Genomic DNA, 18,543 nt, shown 5'->3' with positions numbered 1-18,543 from the left:
AAGTGTGATGTTCTGCATGATGCAAAGAATGATTCATTTTTGTGGAAGTTTACATTTAGTATTAAAAATTATGCATCTCACACAGATGGGCATCCTTGGTCTCCAGGTAAAGCCTGAGCAAGTGAGGTCTTAAAATAATGCTACCATCTCCTCCCTCCCCATTCCATGTGTGCTTCTGAGTATTTGTTCGCAACTTTATCACTAGTAACATTGTCTTTGAACACGATTGTGACAGAGACAAAAATTATTCAAATGGTATCTCTAGACATATTTAGTTGAATTCACAACTAAATTATAAAACTGCATAAACATTAAACTATACTTAAGAGCAGCAGCAAGGATTTTATTTTTTTTTTTAATTTTCAGATAATAAAGTACAATGCTACTGACCAAAATTACAGTGAGTTCTGCTTATACATCCTCCCCACATCAGACTTCTCTGACTTACTGCGTTTCTTTTGTATCATGGAACAAAGATCATTAATGGAAGTCACATTAGTTTCAAGGGAAAGAAAAAACACGCATGAAGCAGAGGTATCCTTTTTATCATTAACAGCTTCCCCCAACCAGAGTAGTTCCAATATAACCTAAAAAACTGGTACTTTGTCCCAAGTACAAGCCTTTGACAGTACCAGGTTTAGTGTACTATCTTCTGAATCTAAAATTGAAGTGCAGTCTATTATCAAGATACAGCACTGAGCATAATTAGAGACAGAAATCGATAAAGATAATCTAGAAGGTATGAGAAAGTTTTTAGCAATTTTCAGTGTTGGTTCAAATTTCTTCCCTAGAATTGCTTTCAGTAATAATGAAAGCTTAGTGCAAAAATAAGAGTTACCCAGACATATTATTCTGTTGCTGCAGGATTTAATAGTCTTTTCAAACATCTACAATTTTTTGAGAAGGATGGCATTATCTTTTATCAAAGCATTTGCCACAGATGAAGAACTGGTCATATGTACCCTTGGAAGAGAAGTCTAAGATTCTTTACATTAGGGCTCTTCCTTCTACAACTGTTTTGTTTTGATTTTAAAGAAAGTCTTTACAAGTTTAACTCAGGTTAGTTAGTAAATAAAAGTGAATAAAACGGCTCTTTGTGCAAGACAAGGAAACCAAACAGACAGACAGGAGTGAATGCTCCCTCTCTGTGTGTGTAAATAAGACAACTGTGACCAATAGCCCATTTCCCATGCAGTAAGTTTAGAAACAATTCTTTTTCAACAGTTTTTGAGATACTAAAAAAAAACAAAAACACATTTAAAATCACATGTTTAAAATAAAGCTATGGAGAAAGAGCCACACATTTTGACTTACCTCACACTTCCCGGTACATTTTCATCTTATTTTAATGACAGGAGGGGAGCTATTTGACCAAAGTCTTGTTTCTCAGTAACAGTGTAAATGGGAGCAATTTTTCAAGCTATTTTTAAAGCCTCATCAACAGCCTTAGACTATGCAATTCCCAAATATAAAGAGCAGTAAACAAAAATAGAGAATTCTTATTAACACAAGTATAATCACAGCTAGTTTTTAAGCCAGTATCTTCAAATACAAAAACTTAAAATAACTACCTGCCATCAATAACAATGTGTTTCCTGTACTAGAAACACTATTACACCAACAGCAAATACAACGGCTGTATGAAAAGTAAAGCAGAACCACAGAGGTGATAGATTGCTTCTCAGAAAGCCTGACCTACGCACCCTTGCGCAGATTTGTGAAAGCCAAGTTTCTTTCCTTTCGAGTGTGCCAAACCTTGCTCCAAGTGTTCACGATCCTAAATTTCACTGTCTCAAACGTTTTTGCGTGTGACAATGCTACACTAACAAAGGAGTGTTTTAGCTGGTATAGTCTTGACCCCCAATCAACTACAGTTCAGCTGTGTTGTAATAACATCATCTTTTCAAATCTGATTTGTGTCACGGACTATTAATTGAAAATCTATTGGGTAGACAAAATATCACTACCGAACTCTTGCACAGAAAGCACAAATATTGTTTTCTTACACTGCAGGACCAACATTGCAATACACATTTTTTGCTAGAATAAGGATTTTCCATTAGCATAATGCTTTTCAGCTATACTGAAAATATTTCCAGCATTTCCTCCCAAAGCACAAAACTGCTAATCCTATCAAAACACTTCTGCATTTGTTTTTTCCATACAATTTGCTCTGGCAGCACAAATGAGGTATTGATCAGCCTATTGCCATGTGCAACCTCTAATTTATCACTACAGACATCCAAAAATAAACTTTCCTTTTTTGATGTTTAATTTTAGTACATTAACACAGCAAAGTATTTAATGCCTAGATGTAAGATACGTTATCAGACACCGAATGCTGTCCTAGATGACTCAAGTCAACCTTCTGCTATCCCAAAAAACCCACTGAAAGGTAATAACACAGACAACTAAAAAAAAAAAGAGCATTTCTGACTTCTCTCACACAAATGCAGTGATTCATTTATTTTAAAGACATCAGACCTGTTATATCAATTTTACAAGGAAAATGAAAATGGAATTTTTTTAGTTTATTATTTTCTGGTTCATTATTAACTGCAGTAAACATTTCAACAGAAAGAGAAAACTCCCTCTAAACTCGTTATCTACAGCATAAGTACCAAGACAGGCGACAGGAAGCTCATGCAGTGATCTAACTCGAGTCACAGTATTTGCAGAAATCCCAGGGGTGCTGGGCACAGTAATAAATTTGAAATATTTCCCAGATGAAGAATGAACTTATAACCTTCTAGTATTTAACTGCCACTATGGGTCTTCCAGGCCACAGGTTTTAGACTGAACAGAAGCCAGCCAACTGCATTTTAAATACATTTACTACTTGTTTCCCCAGCTTTACTTTCATCACTTTCCACTCTTATCTAATGGAAATACTACAGATTCTTTCATTGCTGGTGAGAGCAAAACAAATTTTTCCAGTGCTCTCAATTCATTACATGTGATGTAAATAAATCTGGTACCCAGCACCATTCCTCCTGCTGACAGTAAGGGGAAGAACACTGTCAATACAGCTAAAAGATATTTGACTTTCTATCAAAGATTTTCGGACACCAAATTATCACCTCCCTTCATGGCAGGTAATCCGCCCCGGGGAACGGCACCTTCTAGGTGCTGGCTTGAGACTGTGCTGACATACGCTTTTCGCACCCAAGGTTAACTCAGGGAAAAGTGAGCAGGTACAAAGCTGTACACACATTTATCCATCAGATACTTTTCCCTAAAGACTATCTTAAACATGGATGGGATTCAGAAATGTTAAGCTTTAGGGGCTGAGACCCTCTCAGTTGCAGGTCTTCCCCCAGGAAATTTCGTGTTCTCTTCCTCACTCAAACCACTTCTCGAACTTGCAAGTCAAAAATTTGGTGCGTGACACAAGGACACGTGAAATCTCTAATTTGCACACACATTACTAGAAACGTTTATTTTCTGTAACTCCTTGATGCAGAGCAGTCTTCTGAGTTTGCTTCAAGGTGTCTCCTCACTTTGTGGCAAAGTGCATCTTCCCTTTTTAAAGGAAAAGGCCTGAAAATTGCGCTTCCAACAGAGCCACCGCTGAGCTGTTCAGGCAGCTGCTCCCCCACCCATTTTGACTGAAATGATCTAAGACAGCTCAAACCAGTCTGAAAAAGCCTGATTTAACTGGTTTAAGTTAACTAAAGTGCCTTAGAGCTCACAAAAAGCAGCTGGGCCTACAGACAAGAGGGGCTGTGGGGAGAAGTGGGGACAGTGCCCACAGCCACACTGAGAGGAGGGCAGGAACAGCTGTGTCACCCAGCACTACGGACAGAATTAAATCCAGGTGGTTGATAGAACCTACACCAAAAATCATTGTCTTCCAAGATGTACTCCAGATTTTTAGCATTTTCAATTCCCTGTGAATTTTGCAAAAAAATCCCCTGGTACCATATCAAAGAATAACAAGGCTTCACAAAGGGCTGGAATTCAGATGTTTCATGAGTAAAGGTACAAAGAATGTTACTAATGGCAAAACAGGTATTATTTTATAATAATTGATGATTCTTTCGTCTTCTTCAAAAATGCAGTCTACTTAAAAAACATTTTCTTCTCTCCAAACCCACCTAAAATTTAAATTTCTCAAGTAAACACTTTTAACACTGCTATTTACCTTCATCAGTACTGAAATAGCACTTTTCCTGTACTCTCAGGATCTGTACGTGCATATTCTTAGAACCGCCTTCACCAAAATATTCCATTAATTTTCCATCATCCTCTGAATAAAATGAAATTCTTGTAACTCTAGCTTCAAGATACGTGTTGTAGACAAAGAGACTGAGGAAACAAGTTTGTGTAATATTCTTCTGGACCCTCGAGTACCTTTCTAGTCAAGAACTTCTTAATAGCTCAAGTCATTTTTCCAGATTCAGTCCTCCTGTAATGTATGTAGGGAAATTAAATAATTTTTAAAAACCAAGCATTAAGGACAACAGAAGCCTCCTCTAACATACTTTTTTTAAAAAAATGACACAGGGTAGCCTGTGTCTACTTCTACTACAGACTACTTCCAGGTATCTGAAACAGATATCTTTAAGCGCCACCTATAGCATCTCAGTAAACTGCATTAGTTTAAGGTACTGTTGATCTGAACTGAAAATAATGCCAAATTTAACAGAAAAAAAACGCACCAACTCCCAAGGCTTGATCACTTTATATGCTGTATGCAGCTGGAATAAGCTTTCTTCAATTACCTCCCATGTACCTTACACATACACAGCAGCAGCACAGCAAAATGTTGGCATTTCTTGCCAGCTGAGCACAGCACACACCTCAGGGTGGGACACTTCACAGCACCCTGCCCTTTAATGATGAAGGTCAGCAATTCCATCCTTACCGCCACGGAAGGACAAGCTTCCAGTGATCAGCCCAGCGCAGCAGATGCATGGCAGCTTGCTGCCACTGGTATCACATCACAGAGAAAGCATGCTAGCTTCCAGGTTTTTATATCCCTGTTTAAAGGATATAGAAAAGCTGGTCTTGGAGCAAAGCAATGCTTCATGAGCATTCTTTTTATTCTGTGCACAATTTAAGCTTACAACTGGATAAACCAGGTTGCTTCTAACTACCTGCGAATTTCAGTCAATTCCTACCTGGCGCTGCAGGGAAATCTCAGTTAAGAGGCATCAACAGGAACACCTTTTCACTTTAACTGTCCTAACACTGTCAAACAGTGCCATCTTAACCACACTTCAGCAGAGATTCACAAACGTCTCACTGAATTGCCATCATGAAATGTTAATACAAGAAAAAAAGACTGATTGCCTTGGAACAATGACTAGTATGCTACTGAAATCTCCAAACAAAAAACCTCAGGTGCTTCAAGAGGTGCAGAAAACAGATAAGACATAGAAATCAAATCAAAATTAAAAAAAATTTAAAATAAGGATTTCTTGTAAGAATTTCTGCCAGGCTAATTTCTAAGAATGACAGAAGCAGCTTAAATTAAGCAAAATCATGCAGTTATTAGGTGGGATGAGATGACAATTTTTCTACTGTGATACAATAGAAATGATACAGTGATCAGATAACAGTTACTCAAACTATTCAAACCTTCACCAAATTATAGTAATGCAGAAATACAATTACTCTCTACAGTGACCCCTCAAAGGAAAGTAGAATTAAGATTAGAACCAAGTAAAATCATAAATTCAGCTTTCCAAAATGCATTCTGTATAATCTTTAATATATTTTAATACTCAAGCCTTGCAAGAAATCATCTTTTTTTTTTTCTTCCCTTTGGTGGTGGCAGGCATCTATGTAAAATTCAGCATAAAAGAACTGGCAGAACATATTCTAAATTTTTACAAGCAAATAAAAAAATAATTGACATTAGTTTAGATAAAGAGCAAAAGAGTTATCTCAAGATCACTTTCATCCCTGAAGTGACCTGGCTGTATATCCTATATTAAGGCTATAATTTCAGTCTTCTCTATGGCATGTTTAGCTTAATTGCATATCATTAATATTTTTAATTTCTGTCATTGCCCATGAAACTCAAAGCCTCATGCCAATTCTGCAAAATATATAGGTTGGAACTGAATTAAACACAGCACACAGTGGGTTGCATAAAACCATCGTAAAGTGCTATGAAGCATCAAGCATGTAAGTATTTCAAAAGACAGGGTGCGATCTTTATCCTTCTCGCCCAAGAAATAAGGTAAGAAAGATGTGAGGGATTTTATGCATGACCAGAATTTTTTGGCTTTCAAAATACTTCGAGCCAAAGTAGAGCTATACTGCACTTGAACAGGCCTTGCAGAAAACGCATTTTTCAGATCTTCTTCCCCAACTTTTAACGAAGGGCAGAGAAGCTAAAATGTCTCTGTACCAGTAACGTGCTGAAAGCAAAAGACACGCTCAGAAAGCTAGTGCCAAGACCAGCAGGGAATAAAACACGACACGAAGCTTAAGGTACCAGTGGCAGGTAACAGGGCAAAGTGAGCACTGACAATGTAGTCTCAGGAGCATATTCCCCCCATATGTTCGTTAACAAGGTACAGCATTGTTTATGTTCAGTTTTACATAGACAAGGTTAAATACAGCTGCGACATCAAGCAGAAATGCTGCAGATGCCAATATAAACCTTCTTTCATACTCCACTTCCTGAAGAGAAAGACTTTAGCTGTTAATATTAATATTATTATGTTAATAATATCTTTATAATGTTTATATGTTAATTATATAATATATAATAATATATTAACAATTGAATGTTAATAATACTGAGCAACCTTGTTGTCCCTTGTCATACATAATTTTTTAAAACTCAACTGATCTTCTGTAGCTCTTCTATACCAGAATCACAGCCGTGTTTCAGATGTTCCAAGAGACAGACTGCATGACCTTAAATACACATGCCTTTAGTACTAAAATTTGTCCAACTTGCACGCATTTTGTTGATAGAGAAGCAAGAACTCTGCTCACATGCCCTTACATAACATTTCATGGTACAAGAATAATTATCACACAATGTAAAACAATTTTTTTGGTCATAAAGGTTTCGCCTATAGACAAGCCTTCCTTTAGGGCTGTTCAGTGATTAAATGTATCCCATCAAACATGCTTTTAAGACAAACTTTCTACTACTACAATCCATTGTAAAACAAAGTCAGTTAAGCTTTTACAAGGATACTGCATATATGAACCACTCTTACATACCATTAACTCCTAGCAGAAGAATTTTAAACCAATATTAAGATCAAATTAATAAAAGATATCCCTGAAAAATGTAAGAAAGGTGAAAAAGCCGAGCTTCTTTTCCTGCTCCCTAACAAGTGTACTTCATTTGCACAGGTTATGTCAGATGTTTTTAAAACAACATTATCAACATTTCAGTGCCGTTTCTAGTAAAAACAGCTTTCCAGAATCAGCAAGGAAGTTATATGCACGTTAAATCAAGAGCATTACTGAATACGTATCTCAGCTTTTACCTCCTGTCAAGCTTCTTGAAAACAACAAAATATTTAAAGGATTATGAAAAACACTTTATATACTTCCTTTTCAAAGTAGACCGTAGTAGTAGTAGTATAGGCCAATTTTCAGATATGATTACCCACAGTGACCTTTGTCCTCCATTTAAAAATTATGGCATTGACCATGTTGAATAATATTTGAGCACGTACAACAGCTTTTAACCACGCTCAAGATACATTATATAAGCAAATTAATCATTTCAATATTTACAAAATTATGAGCAGTTTGAACAACAAATCAGAGTAACACGTAACACAGTATTTATAACAGAATTGTGGGGGTGGTAGGCTTTTTTTTGGGGGGGGGGGTTGTTTGTTTGGGTTTTTTTCCCCAAACAGGGCACAAAACACAACCAGGTTTTTAACTATTCACACAATATAGGTCTTGTGAAAAGTCATTTGGAGATACATTCTCTCTGAAAATTAAGTATTTGACCTACCTTGAACTGTAAGTTCTGCTTGAGCTGCAATCGTCTCATTTCCATTATCTGCTGTGCAGGTGTATGTGCCAGCGTCCTCCTCCGTAACCTCGCTGACCTCCAGACTGCCCCCCGCAAGCAGCAGCAATCTCCCATGGCTGTGCAAAACAGGACACACAGGTGACTCGATGGACACACAGAATTAAGCGGAGTGTCACCAGAGAAGTGCTGCCCTGGTTTCACCTGGGACAGTTCATTTTCTTCTTAGCAGCTGGTGCAGCACTGAGTTTGGGATTTGGTGTGAGAACAGTGCTGATAGCACACCGATGGTTGTACTTGTTGCTGGGTAAATTTTATACTAAAGTCAAGGACTTCTCAGTTTCCCAGGCTGTGCCAGCAAGAAGGTGAAAGGGCACAAGAAATTGGGAGGAGGGACAGCTGGCCCGAACTAGCCAAAGGGATATTCCATACCATAAGGATGTCATGCTCAGTGTATGAATGGGGTGGGGTGGGGAGTGTTGGCTGGGGCCTCCCGATCCCTGCTTGGGGACTGGCAGGGCATTGATCAGTGGATGGTGAGCAAATGTATCATGCATCAACCTGTTTTCTTTTCTCCCTTCCCGTCGGATTTCATTCCTCTCCTCCCTCTTTTTCATTGTTTTTGTTGTTATTATTATCATTACTGTTTATATTGTTACTGTTGTCATTATTATTATTGTTGTTGTTATTATTAATTTCATTTCATTTTAATGCATTTTTTATTGTTTTTGTTATCATTACTGTTTATATTGTTATTGTAATTATTATTGTTGTTGTTATTAATTTCATTTCATTTTATTTCAATTATTAAACTGTTCTTATCTCAACCCTCTGGTTTTACATTCCTCCTGATTCTTCTCTCCATCCCTTGCGGGGGGTTGCGGGGAGTGAGCAAGCAGCTGCGTGGGGTACTTAGGTTATCACCTGGGGTTAAACCACAACAAACACTCACAAGTCCTCTGCCTAAAATGTCTACATAAACTAAAGAAGTGTTTACACATAATGCTTCTGAGTGCCATTTACAGGGAACCATGTTAGAGAGAGGAATTTTTTAATAGATGACCAAATTCCATATTGTGGCTTCACATTTAAAATTAAGTTCAACTATATCAAATCCATAAGTGTAGCTCATCTTCCTGCACTTTCAGCTTCAGTTGTTCTTAATTAAATATGATTCAAGGTATTGAGACAATAGCAACTAGAACTTAAGAATGAAAATGAAATAACATAACCACATCATTAAAAAAAACCAAACAAACCCACGCTTGCAGATACAGCTGGAATGACTTACTGCTTGAAAAGTTAAGTGAACCATAAAATGACAGACCTACGCCTGTACAACATAAGGAACAGTAACGTATATTTCATAATGTGTAGCAATTGGATCTTTGTAAAAAGATGGCCATTTCTGTCAGATGTAAGAATTAAGGATGGGAAAGCAGTTAAAAAAAAACTTCAAACACAAATCCATTGAAGTGACAAAGTTTTGGTACAGAATTTTCCCCCTCTGACTTGTAAAGGGGGGGTGGGGGTGGTGTTGTAATTCAGCCCATATAAACTAGCTGCTTTTTATGCTAAATGCAGTAGATGAACATAGCATTTTATGCTAAATGTAGTATCCCCAGCCTCCAGCCACATTCTCCTCCCATTGCAACCAGCATTCCCCTTTATGTGATACAGGTTTGTACAAGAGGTTTCCAAGGTCCTTCATCACTCCAAGCGTCCACAACAAAATGCCAGTACCAGTACCAAAACCCCCAAGCTGAGACAACAAATCATGACTGGGTGCTGATGCAACACCATTCTTATTCACAGCTGAAAAAAGAAAAGAAAAAAAAAGTATACCTGATGGCTTCCTTTCTGGCATTACCAAGCAATGGCTTAGCAAGCAGGAATGGATTGCATTCTTTCAAAATATTAACTAAAAAGCACATTACAACAATTAACTTTTTTGGTCTCTACAGAGTGGCCAAGGTACAAAAATCAACCTAATTCCTTTCTCCACTTGAAATCTTAGAGTAATTATGTTAGTAGAACCAATGCTTTTACCTGTTTAGAAAGGTAAATTGTTAGGACACAAAGACTTTTGACTCACCTAATTACCACTTTAACATTGATTTACGATACTACTATAATTGTTGATCAAATTTCGGATTCAATACACTTAAAAGCAGAGCAAACAAAATCATTATTGGAATTAAGTGAAACAAACCAGTCTTAAAAGCATTCAGAGAGATGGTATCCAGGTATACCATAAGGAAAGGCATCCTGTTTCCATGATCTAGTAAAAGGAGGACTACAAAAACTTTGTTTTGTAAGAAGTGTAGGGAATCTGAGTGAAGATAGCAGTAAGTTTGAAAAAATGTATTAGGTACTTTAAAAAGAGGAATGCCTGAAAAAATAGTAGAGGAGTATGTGGACAGCACTGCCAACAGGTTCTAATCCAAGAGAAAAACAGCAAGAAGTTTGTCATTATAATCTGATTTAGAATCACGTAATAGTGGTTCAAGGACAGAAAGTAAGGAAACAAGAAAATACATCTCGGATTATCTAGATATATATTTTATTGTCACTGCAGCCAAAAAAAGGCAGAAGCCTCTTATCACGGATAAGATAAAAATTAGTATGTAGAAAAAATAGGAGCTTTAGTAGTAACCAAAGATAGTGAAGGATGGTCCACCTCCTATCTTCAGCAAGAAAAATTTGTACAAAGGAGATGTGAACAGGAGCTGCCAAAACTGTATGACTCTCCCCCTGCCTTGTATTCTACTTACCTGTATTCCGTCCAGGTAAATTAATTACATTTAAACCACACAAGTCTGTTGAAGTTAGCACAAAGAAACGGAACCTAGAAGCGTTGGACTATACCACCTCCAAGGCAAATCTGACCTTCTGAGAAAATTCTAAGACCATGTAACAAGATCTAAGAAAACGATGCTCTTCCCGAGCCTTGAACCTCTGTGACTGCACCTGGACACCGACAGCCCACGAACAAAGCAGAGCTTCACAAACACCGGCAAAGCAAACAGGAACAATGTCACTGAAGCGTATTTGTGAGAACGACGTGTTAAATGTGCTAAGGCTGCACTAAAACCAGTCTGGACCTTGACACATCCATATATGCAGTTCCATGTCTTCTTTTATTATGTAAAATAGCTTCTTTGATTATTTTTTGAGCATTCACGGTGAATTAAATTAATCTTAGTAGCATATAATCTGCTGAAGGCTAAGATGAAAGCAGAAAGAAATGAAGCCTGTTCGTGAATGTGCTAGAGCTATGAGACACAGTCAGGGTACAGAATGGGAAGGAAGGCTGTGCAGGAAGAACTGACTGGATGCAAGAGGCCGAGACGAACAAAACTGCAGAGGAATGACAGAAGGCTATACACAGAATGTTGGTGTCATTTTGATGACATATAGTGCCTTTTTCTGGATATCCACCAGCTTCCATCATTAACCATCTAAAAGCCACACGTGCCTTATTGATGCTCTTTTTCCCATTGCCAACCTCTGGGGAAGTGAAGCAACATCTGCATGGCCAGGCAGCAGACTATTATGGTTATTAACTAGCAATTAAGATGTTTACTAAAACTATTAAAAATTACTGGACATTGTCAAATTAGGCAACAAAAGTTTGTCATAAAGGATCTCACAAACTACTTGCATTGCATACTTGGTAGCATTTGCATGAATTCTCCTTTTTGTCAAGAAACAAGGTTATACAGTTTTCAGCCATCTAAACTGCGTGCCGTGCTTTTATTCTCTTTGATTCTTTTCCTCAAGAAAACCTACTAGAGTTGAGTCCAGAGTTTACCAATATGTGATCCAACACAAGCTCATCACAGTTAAAAACATGGAAGAAAATAATCTGTCAGACTCCTTGGCGATTGCTTCTGTATGCATTAGCTGTGAAAGAGGTCTGGGCTTAAAGCAAAAAGTGCTTCTGTGATAAAGTAAAAACATCTTAATTTTGTAAGGACAATGAAGCACTGCCACATGAGTGAAGCAATCAGATTTCAGACACTGGAGACAAAGAATCAGCTTAATGTAAAAGGGATAACATAATTTAAAGTGTCATTAAAAACAAGAAAGATTGATCATTCAAATGTCAGGGAACTGGAAAATCAAATTCAAGCCTTTTATATGCATTCCATACAGTCCTCAGTTACACACTCATAATATACAATTACTTCAGCTACTTTGGATACCTAACTCACATGCTTTTTTGTGTTTCATTATCACAAAATATAGCGAGTCTTTATTAATTTACTACATTCAAACAGCCAGTTATACCCTGAGGTTTTGGCTTTTTCTTTCTCTTCTAAATTACTCTTCCCAAAACATCTTATAATCTATTTGCAGTCTTGGTAAAGTAAAGCAGATAAAATCAGACACTAAATTAGATTATTTTGTGGAATCTATTACCAGAAAAATCTCCATAATTACTCTGCTACGTTTAACCTTTACAGAATTGGGCAAGTATAATTCACTTAATACAAATCGCTCAGACTGCCTTACAAACAGCAATATGCAATAATGAAAAATATCACACATTTGTGCAAAGTATTAAAGAAAAAAACCCCGCACTAAGAGTATGCATGTGATTGTACAATTAAAGACTTCATTTGAACGCATACAGCAACAGCATAAAATTAATGCTGCACATGCAGCCTCAGCTTTATGATCTCCTCACTTTAGAAAATGAATAGCCATACAACCACAATAGTTTTCTGTAGGTGTTTTTCAATGGCATAAAACTCTGCTATATGGAACGGCCCAAACGCACGAAGTTAGCTGTACTTCAATAGCCTTATTAAAATATAATGTTATCATTCAGAATCCTTTCAATTGTTTTTCAGATTTAGAATTTTTACAGATTTACTGTAGCTTTTTAAGGAATTTGTGGTACACGTATTTGTAACTTCTTCCATGTAAGTGTCCAAATAGAAATTGAGGTACATAATATATGCTGTTTGAGCACATACTGATCCACACACTGGAAAGGTTTCAAAGCAGGACATCACCTTCCAAACATTTGAAACTCTACCTCCCCCCCTAAGCTCTGAAAATCCATCTTGGCAGCCACCTCACCTGAAACTTCACTTTTCAATTTCAGAATTATCAAAAGCACAAAATTACTCCTGCGTTTGCTAAAGAACAGACTCTCATGCAGTAGGATCCTTAGCCAGACAAGGCATTAAAAAAAAAAAAAGTATGAAAGGCTCTAAGTTAGCAAAACCATTCAACCTGTATATAACATTTCCATCATAGCCTTTTATATCAGGTAATATTGACAATACAGTAGATTTTACTTTATAAGGTTTTCTGTAAAGGACATAAGATTTATTCCAATAGCTTCATACTTCAGTGGCTTTCCCCACTTCCTTCGATTTCTCTCAGTATTTCCTACATTCCTGGCAGAGATATTACTCATTGTGAGCATACAGAGGAAATCCAGCTGAAAAAGTAGAATGTATATTCACATTGCTGAACCACGTGTATGACGGGGTGGGTGTCTGTTCAGAGAGCCAGTCTTAAAGAACTATATGAGCAGAGCAGTACACCCTGTATCACAAGATTGTACACACAAACACGTATAAGCCTAGGGGCTTGCCTGCTATTTGAAGCTCTAGTTTGGAGCTATAAGCACAGGCATCATAAATCTCATCCTAGAACAGGATTTAAGCCTTTTCCTTCCTTTTCAAACAACGTATTTCTGAGAAAACTATTATATATCATAGAGATTACCAGCTTGACTAGTAAGCTGATCCAATGAAATGCTTTCATCATAAGTCAAATGTTTCTCTCAGTGACAGGCTATCGGGTCCAATTTTGAACTTTGTGGGGTTTTTTTAATCTCTGAAATTGTGAATATGCTAAAAAGGCATCAAAGGAGCAGACCGAAGCCAGGCAGCAATGCCGAAAGAAGGGCAGACCCATGGTGGAAGCGTGCAGAGACACTTTCCTCCAAACACTCTTACTCTTCGCAGGACTGAGACTTCCCCAAGTTCTGGTAGAACCTGGGTATTCATAGTCTTTGATGGATGACTTTATAACAACAACAAAAAAAAAAAAAGTCAGCAGCGTAACTATCACTTACATTTCTTCAAAATCTTTAACTTAACAACTCTGAAAGGATTCCTTCAAGTTCTAACAGTTTTACTATAATGGAAACGTTTAGCATTGCATTAATGTCACCATTTTCTCACTCAACACTCAAAGCTCCCTGCTCTTTCACTCAAATTAGTTTGGAAAATATTTTATCACAGCAAACTGATTTCACAACATATTGCATTACAGGTTGCTTGTTTCAACAACTGCCAAGACTGCCACCATTAAAGTTTATTCATATTTATCTATTAACATAAATTTATTGCAGACTTTGACAAATACTCCATCAAATCTAAACACCTTACCTTTTTTCAGGTCTTATAACAAACATTTAATTCCAAAACTCCACCAATCCCAATCCCTAATAATAATCTATTTTTCCTATAAATACAGATACCTATACATATTCTCCTTTGCAATATGGCCTGAAAGGAAAATACTTAATTTTGTATTAGATTAATTGCCACAGTTAAAAAGACAAAAGTAAAAATAAGGTTGCATGCCTAAAGCACTTAAAAAGGGGTAAAAATTAGAGACACACCTGACCATGCTATCTGAGTTTTGTTTCCTAACCCCATACACACACACAGCCATGTATCAATACATATGTATATACATGTGTGTACACCTACACATATGTATGTTACTGTCTGCAGTGTGTGCACAGAGACAAAACCCATGACATTTAAGAGCTTTTCCCAGGCACAAGGTACATTAAAACCTGTTCAGTTGAAAGGATCATTGGGAGGGGTGGGGGGGGGTTAAAAGAAAAGCCATGCTAATAAGAAAAGTCTTACTTTTATATCAAAAAGGGATTTTAAAACAAATTAAATGTGATTTAATTTGTAATTAAATTAACAGACCATGCATAACAAGCTGAGGCACTTATTTTGGAACAGTCTAACTGCAGGCTTTACTCCAACAAAGAATCTTAATTTTTAGTTCTAGAGATTTTCCAGATCCTATTCAAAAGAATAATATGATAGGTGTCAAGGTAAAAGGAGTTTAAGAACTTTTTCTTGCCTGCTGCTTGAATCTCTTCTCTGTTAAGTCACAGTCATGAGTAGCAGACAGATTTTGGTGATTTAACAAACAATGAAGGAATGTTACTCTTACATAGCGAAAAAGAAATCAGATTTTCTCCTTTACCTATGTTAAAATTAAACTCTATAATGAGCACACATTTCACTAAGAAATCCATTTCATCAGCAAGGTAACTTTACTCACTCATCTTCAGCCAGACCAGAAAGGTTCTGTACTGTAGTAAGTCAAAAGAAATAAAATTTTCATTGTTCAAAACTCTTACCTACTCCTTTTTGGTCTGCTTTTGAGCAGAAGAAAACAGTTATTTCAAATGGAAGAGGAATATTTCTTTGTCTTTTCAACTTTATCCTCCCTAGTGAATACACACCCAGAGGGTGCAACAACCAGCCAACTCCAGGACCAGAGGCCCCTGCAGCCCCACGCTGGCGAGAGGCTTTCCTGGGCTCGGCAGAGAACACGCACAGCTCATTTGGTGCCAGAGCAGAGAAGTGTTTACTAAAACGATGTTTGGGGACAACTGTCAGCCTTTTGGCTCCTGCTGCTGCCTCAGCGCAGTGTCCATGTGATGACAGAACGATGCTCAAGTAAGAGTGGCTTCAAGCAATGAGCTGGCGACAGCAGAGAGGAACCGCTCAGAGCTCTGACTGCCCACACGGACACCCCGGCACGCAGCTCACAGAGCAAGTTGTACAGCTGGAACCCCTTCTTGTAACAAAGGGACGTAATGCTAAAAACTAATGTTAAATATTCTGAAAAATCAGGTCTACGTGGTTCAAACTGTGCACATATAAATATTAAATATGTTTACTAATGTTATGCCTCAGGTGCCCAATAACATTTCTCACTCTGAATTTTGAAAAGAAAAATATTTGTGAAGTCCTCTGAGATTATCATGACAGCCTGCACAGCTGTATTCAGAGCAGGATTTGAAAATTTATGGTCTATATATAAAAAAAAAAAAAAAAAAGGAGACCTCTTTAGTAACTAAGCTTAAAGCCCACATAAAGCACTGAACGTGACATAACCTACAGAAGGATGGAGCAAGGGGGGGCAAAGCAGCAAAAATGTATAAAAATATGACATGACATCATTTTACATACAAGAAAAACAAATTAGGATCTTACCAGGCACATTTATTCTGACATTTCTTCAGATTTGATTGTGCAACTCTAATGAGTCTGTACCATCCTTTGTATGTGAGCGATTTCTTATATTTACAAAATAATATGAATCTAAATCATATGCCATCAGATTGACATCAACACAATTTCTCAGTGGTATTAGAACTGTTAGTCATTACCCATGGAAGTTTGTATTCTCAAAAAAAGACAGTTCAAATTACAAGCCCCTAGATTTCTTTAATTTAAGAACTGACAAAAGAAAGATATATTACTATTACTGGTCCTGTTGAGAGACCTGCACATTCCTTTAGCCGTTTTCTGTTTCAGCCATGCCACAATATAATTTACCTCTCATTGCTTCACAATTAACTTCTTCCTGCATTAATCTCACCACTGACTTTGAGGGACATTGAGAACATTCAAGTATCTGTTTGTAGATGGACCAAAATTTTCTTGATAAAGTTTGTTCTGCTTTCTTATACATACCATCTACCACACTATTTTGAATTAATACACAATGACAATGTGTGATAGAGCAGTTTTCACTTAATGCATTCCTGAAAGACCACAATTTTTTTTAATCATGCCTAACACTTTAATATTTTCTTTTAATGACAAATTATGAAATTCTGCTTTAAACACTTATTAATTTCTTATGGAACACTTAGACTCATACTGGCCATTTTCATTGCAGAAAGAGTAATGCAAGTGCAGGGCTTTGGACACGTAATATGCCAACATGAAGAAGTCTTAGCTTTTCTGCAGCATCCTTATTCCCTTAATTGCTTCTTTTACTCCAGCAGCAATCTAAAACTAATACATTTTTAATAACCCTTCTGCTTCAAATAAGATTTCTTGGTTTCAATGTCTGCAAAAAAAAATACGAGATTGTTCCGCAAGTGTCATGAACTAGCATACGTGTCATAACAGTCTAGAAGCTCTCCAGCATTTGAAAACTAGCTTCTATTTTCCTGGTTTAAAATTCAGTAGAAAGCAAGTTCTGCACCGATCTGAAATCATAACTGGCTGGATTCCTGCCGTTATATTAAAATATATGTGTTAGCCATTACTCACCCTTCTGTTACAAGCTCTTCTTCGTTTCTTGTCCACTTGATATATGGAGCTGGAAATCCTACAGCAACACATGGAAAAACTGCACTTTGCCCAGTCAGTTTAGTGAGTGAAGAGGGCTGCCTCACAAACATCAAGTTCCGTGGCACCTCTGGATCTGCAAATATTTTGTAAAGGACAAAGTTGTTACCAGACGCAAAATCAGAAGGTGATCATATTAATAAAAAAAACCCTCACACATGAAACATCCAATTTCTTTCCTGCTTCTTCACAGGACTGAGTCACCATCTTACCTACACAAATGGTTTTCTGTGAGAGACTCTCCCAGCCTCCTGCATGAACAGCTTTTTATCATTTCCTCCAGACATGCCAAACGGTTCACCACCATCAGGATTCTGACTCTTCAAACTCCCTGGGAAACAATTTTTGCTAAAAGCTACAGCCCTGAAACTGGAACTTCCACCAGCTAGTAAAGACTTATAAAAGAAAGGTACAGGCTTGACTTTGTCTAGCCAGCCTCGGGCAATCTCCTGACTTCATCAGGTAGCTGCCTGAGAAAGTGCTTTTACACACTGGAAAATGAAATTAATGCAGCAGAAAGCCAACACAAAGTGAAATGAAGTAACTAGATAACTTGCTTGCTGAAGTAACAACACAAGCTTTATATTAAAACAAAAATCCACTACTGTCTTCAAACCTTATGGAAACAGTGAACCCTCTGAATTAGTTTTGGTTTTGCTTTGAATGGACGCTTTTGTTTCTTTGTTCCTCCCTTAAGAACAAGCACCACCAAAGTGCATATTTACTCATTTATTTACTACAAGAAAAGGCCATTTTGATTGTGAGAATTGAAAACATATACCCACCCAGTAAAGGCTGTCCAGCAATCTACTCTGAACTACCACAAGTAAACACTCAGGACAAAAGGGCCATTTTTCTACTTTCCTAAAAATATCCATGACTCTTCAAAAAGTAACCTTAGGAAAAAGGTTCTAAAATCAATTTTAACTAGAACTGTGAGCAATTCATCAAGGGGCCTCAGCAACAGCTGGACAAAAGATGCAGTTTGTACCCTTTGTCACTGCAGTAACTTCAGCATGTGCTTTGCACCGTAACTGGAGTAAATGAGTTCCTACATACCAGCTACAGCCTTTCTGCTGTTAGTTATCCCAACTCTTTCTGCCAACTTCTCAAAACACCCCACTGTTTACATTGCATTAATTGCTGTCTTCT

General features: G+C 37.3%; 1 protein-coding gene across 9 annotated transcripts in view; it reads right to left on the bottom strand.

The window, feature by feature from the left end:
• The window catches only part of NEO1 (neogenin 1), a 206,660-nt gene that overhangs the window by 103,552 nt on the left and 84,565 nt on the right, over positions 1–18,543 (bottom strand). For all 9 annotated transcript variants that reach the window (XM_040600358.1, XM_040600353.1, XM_040600361.1 and 6 more), the window contains exons 4-5: positions 17,314–17,467; positions 7,946–8,082 (exon numbers count right to left, since the gene is read on the bottom strand). In XM_040600358.1, the coding sequence (XP_040456292.1) occupies positions 7,946–8,082; positions 17,314–17,467 (291 nt within the window). The remainder of the gene's footprint in view (positions 1–7,945; positions 8,083–17,313; positions 17,468–18,543) is intronic.

Source organism: Falco naumanni, chromosome 7, assembly GCF_017639655.2.
Source record: "Falco naumanni isolate bFalNau1 chromosome 7, bFalNau1.pat, whole genome shotgun sequence".
In the NCBI taxonomy this organism is placed as follows: Eukaryota; Metazoa; Chordata; class Aves; order Falconiformes; family Falconidae; genus Falco; species Falco naumanni.
This window is presented reverse-complemented; position numbering and strand designations above follow the sequence as displayed.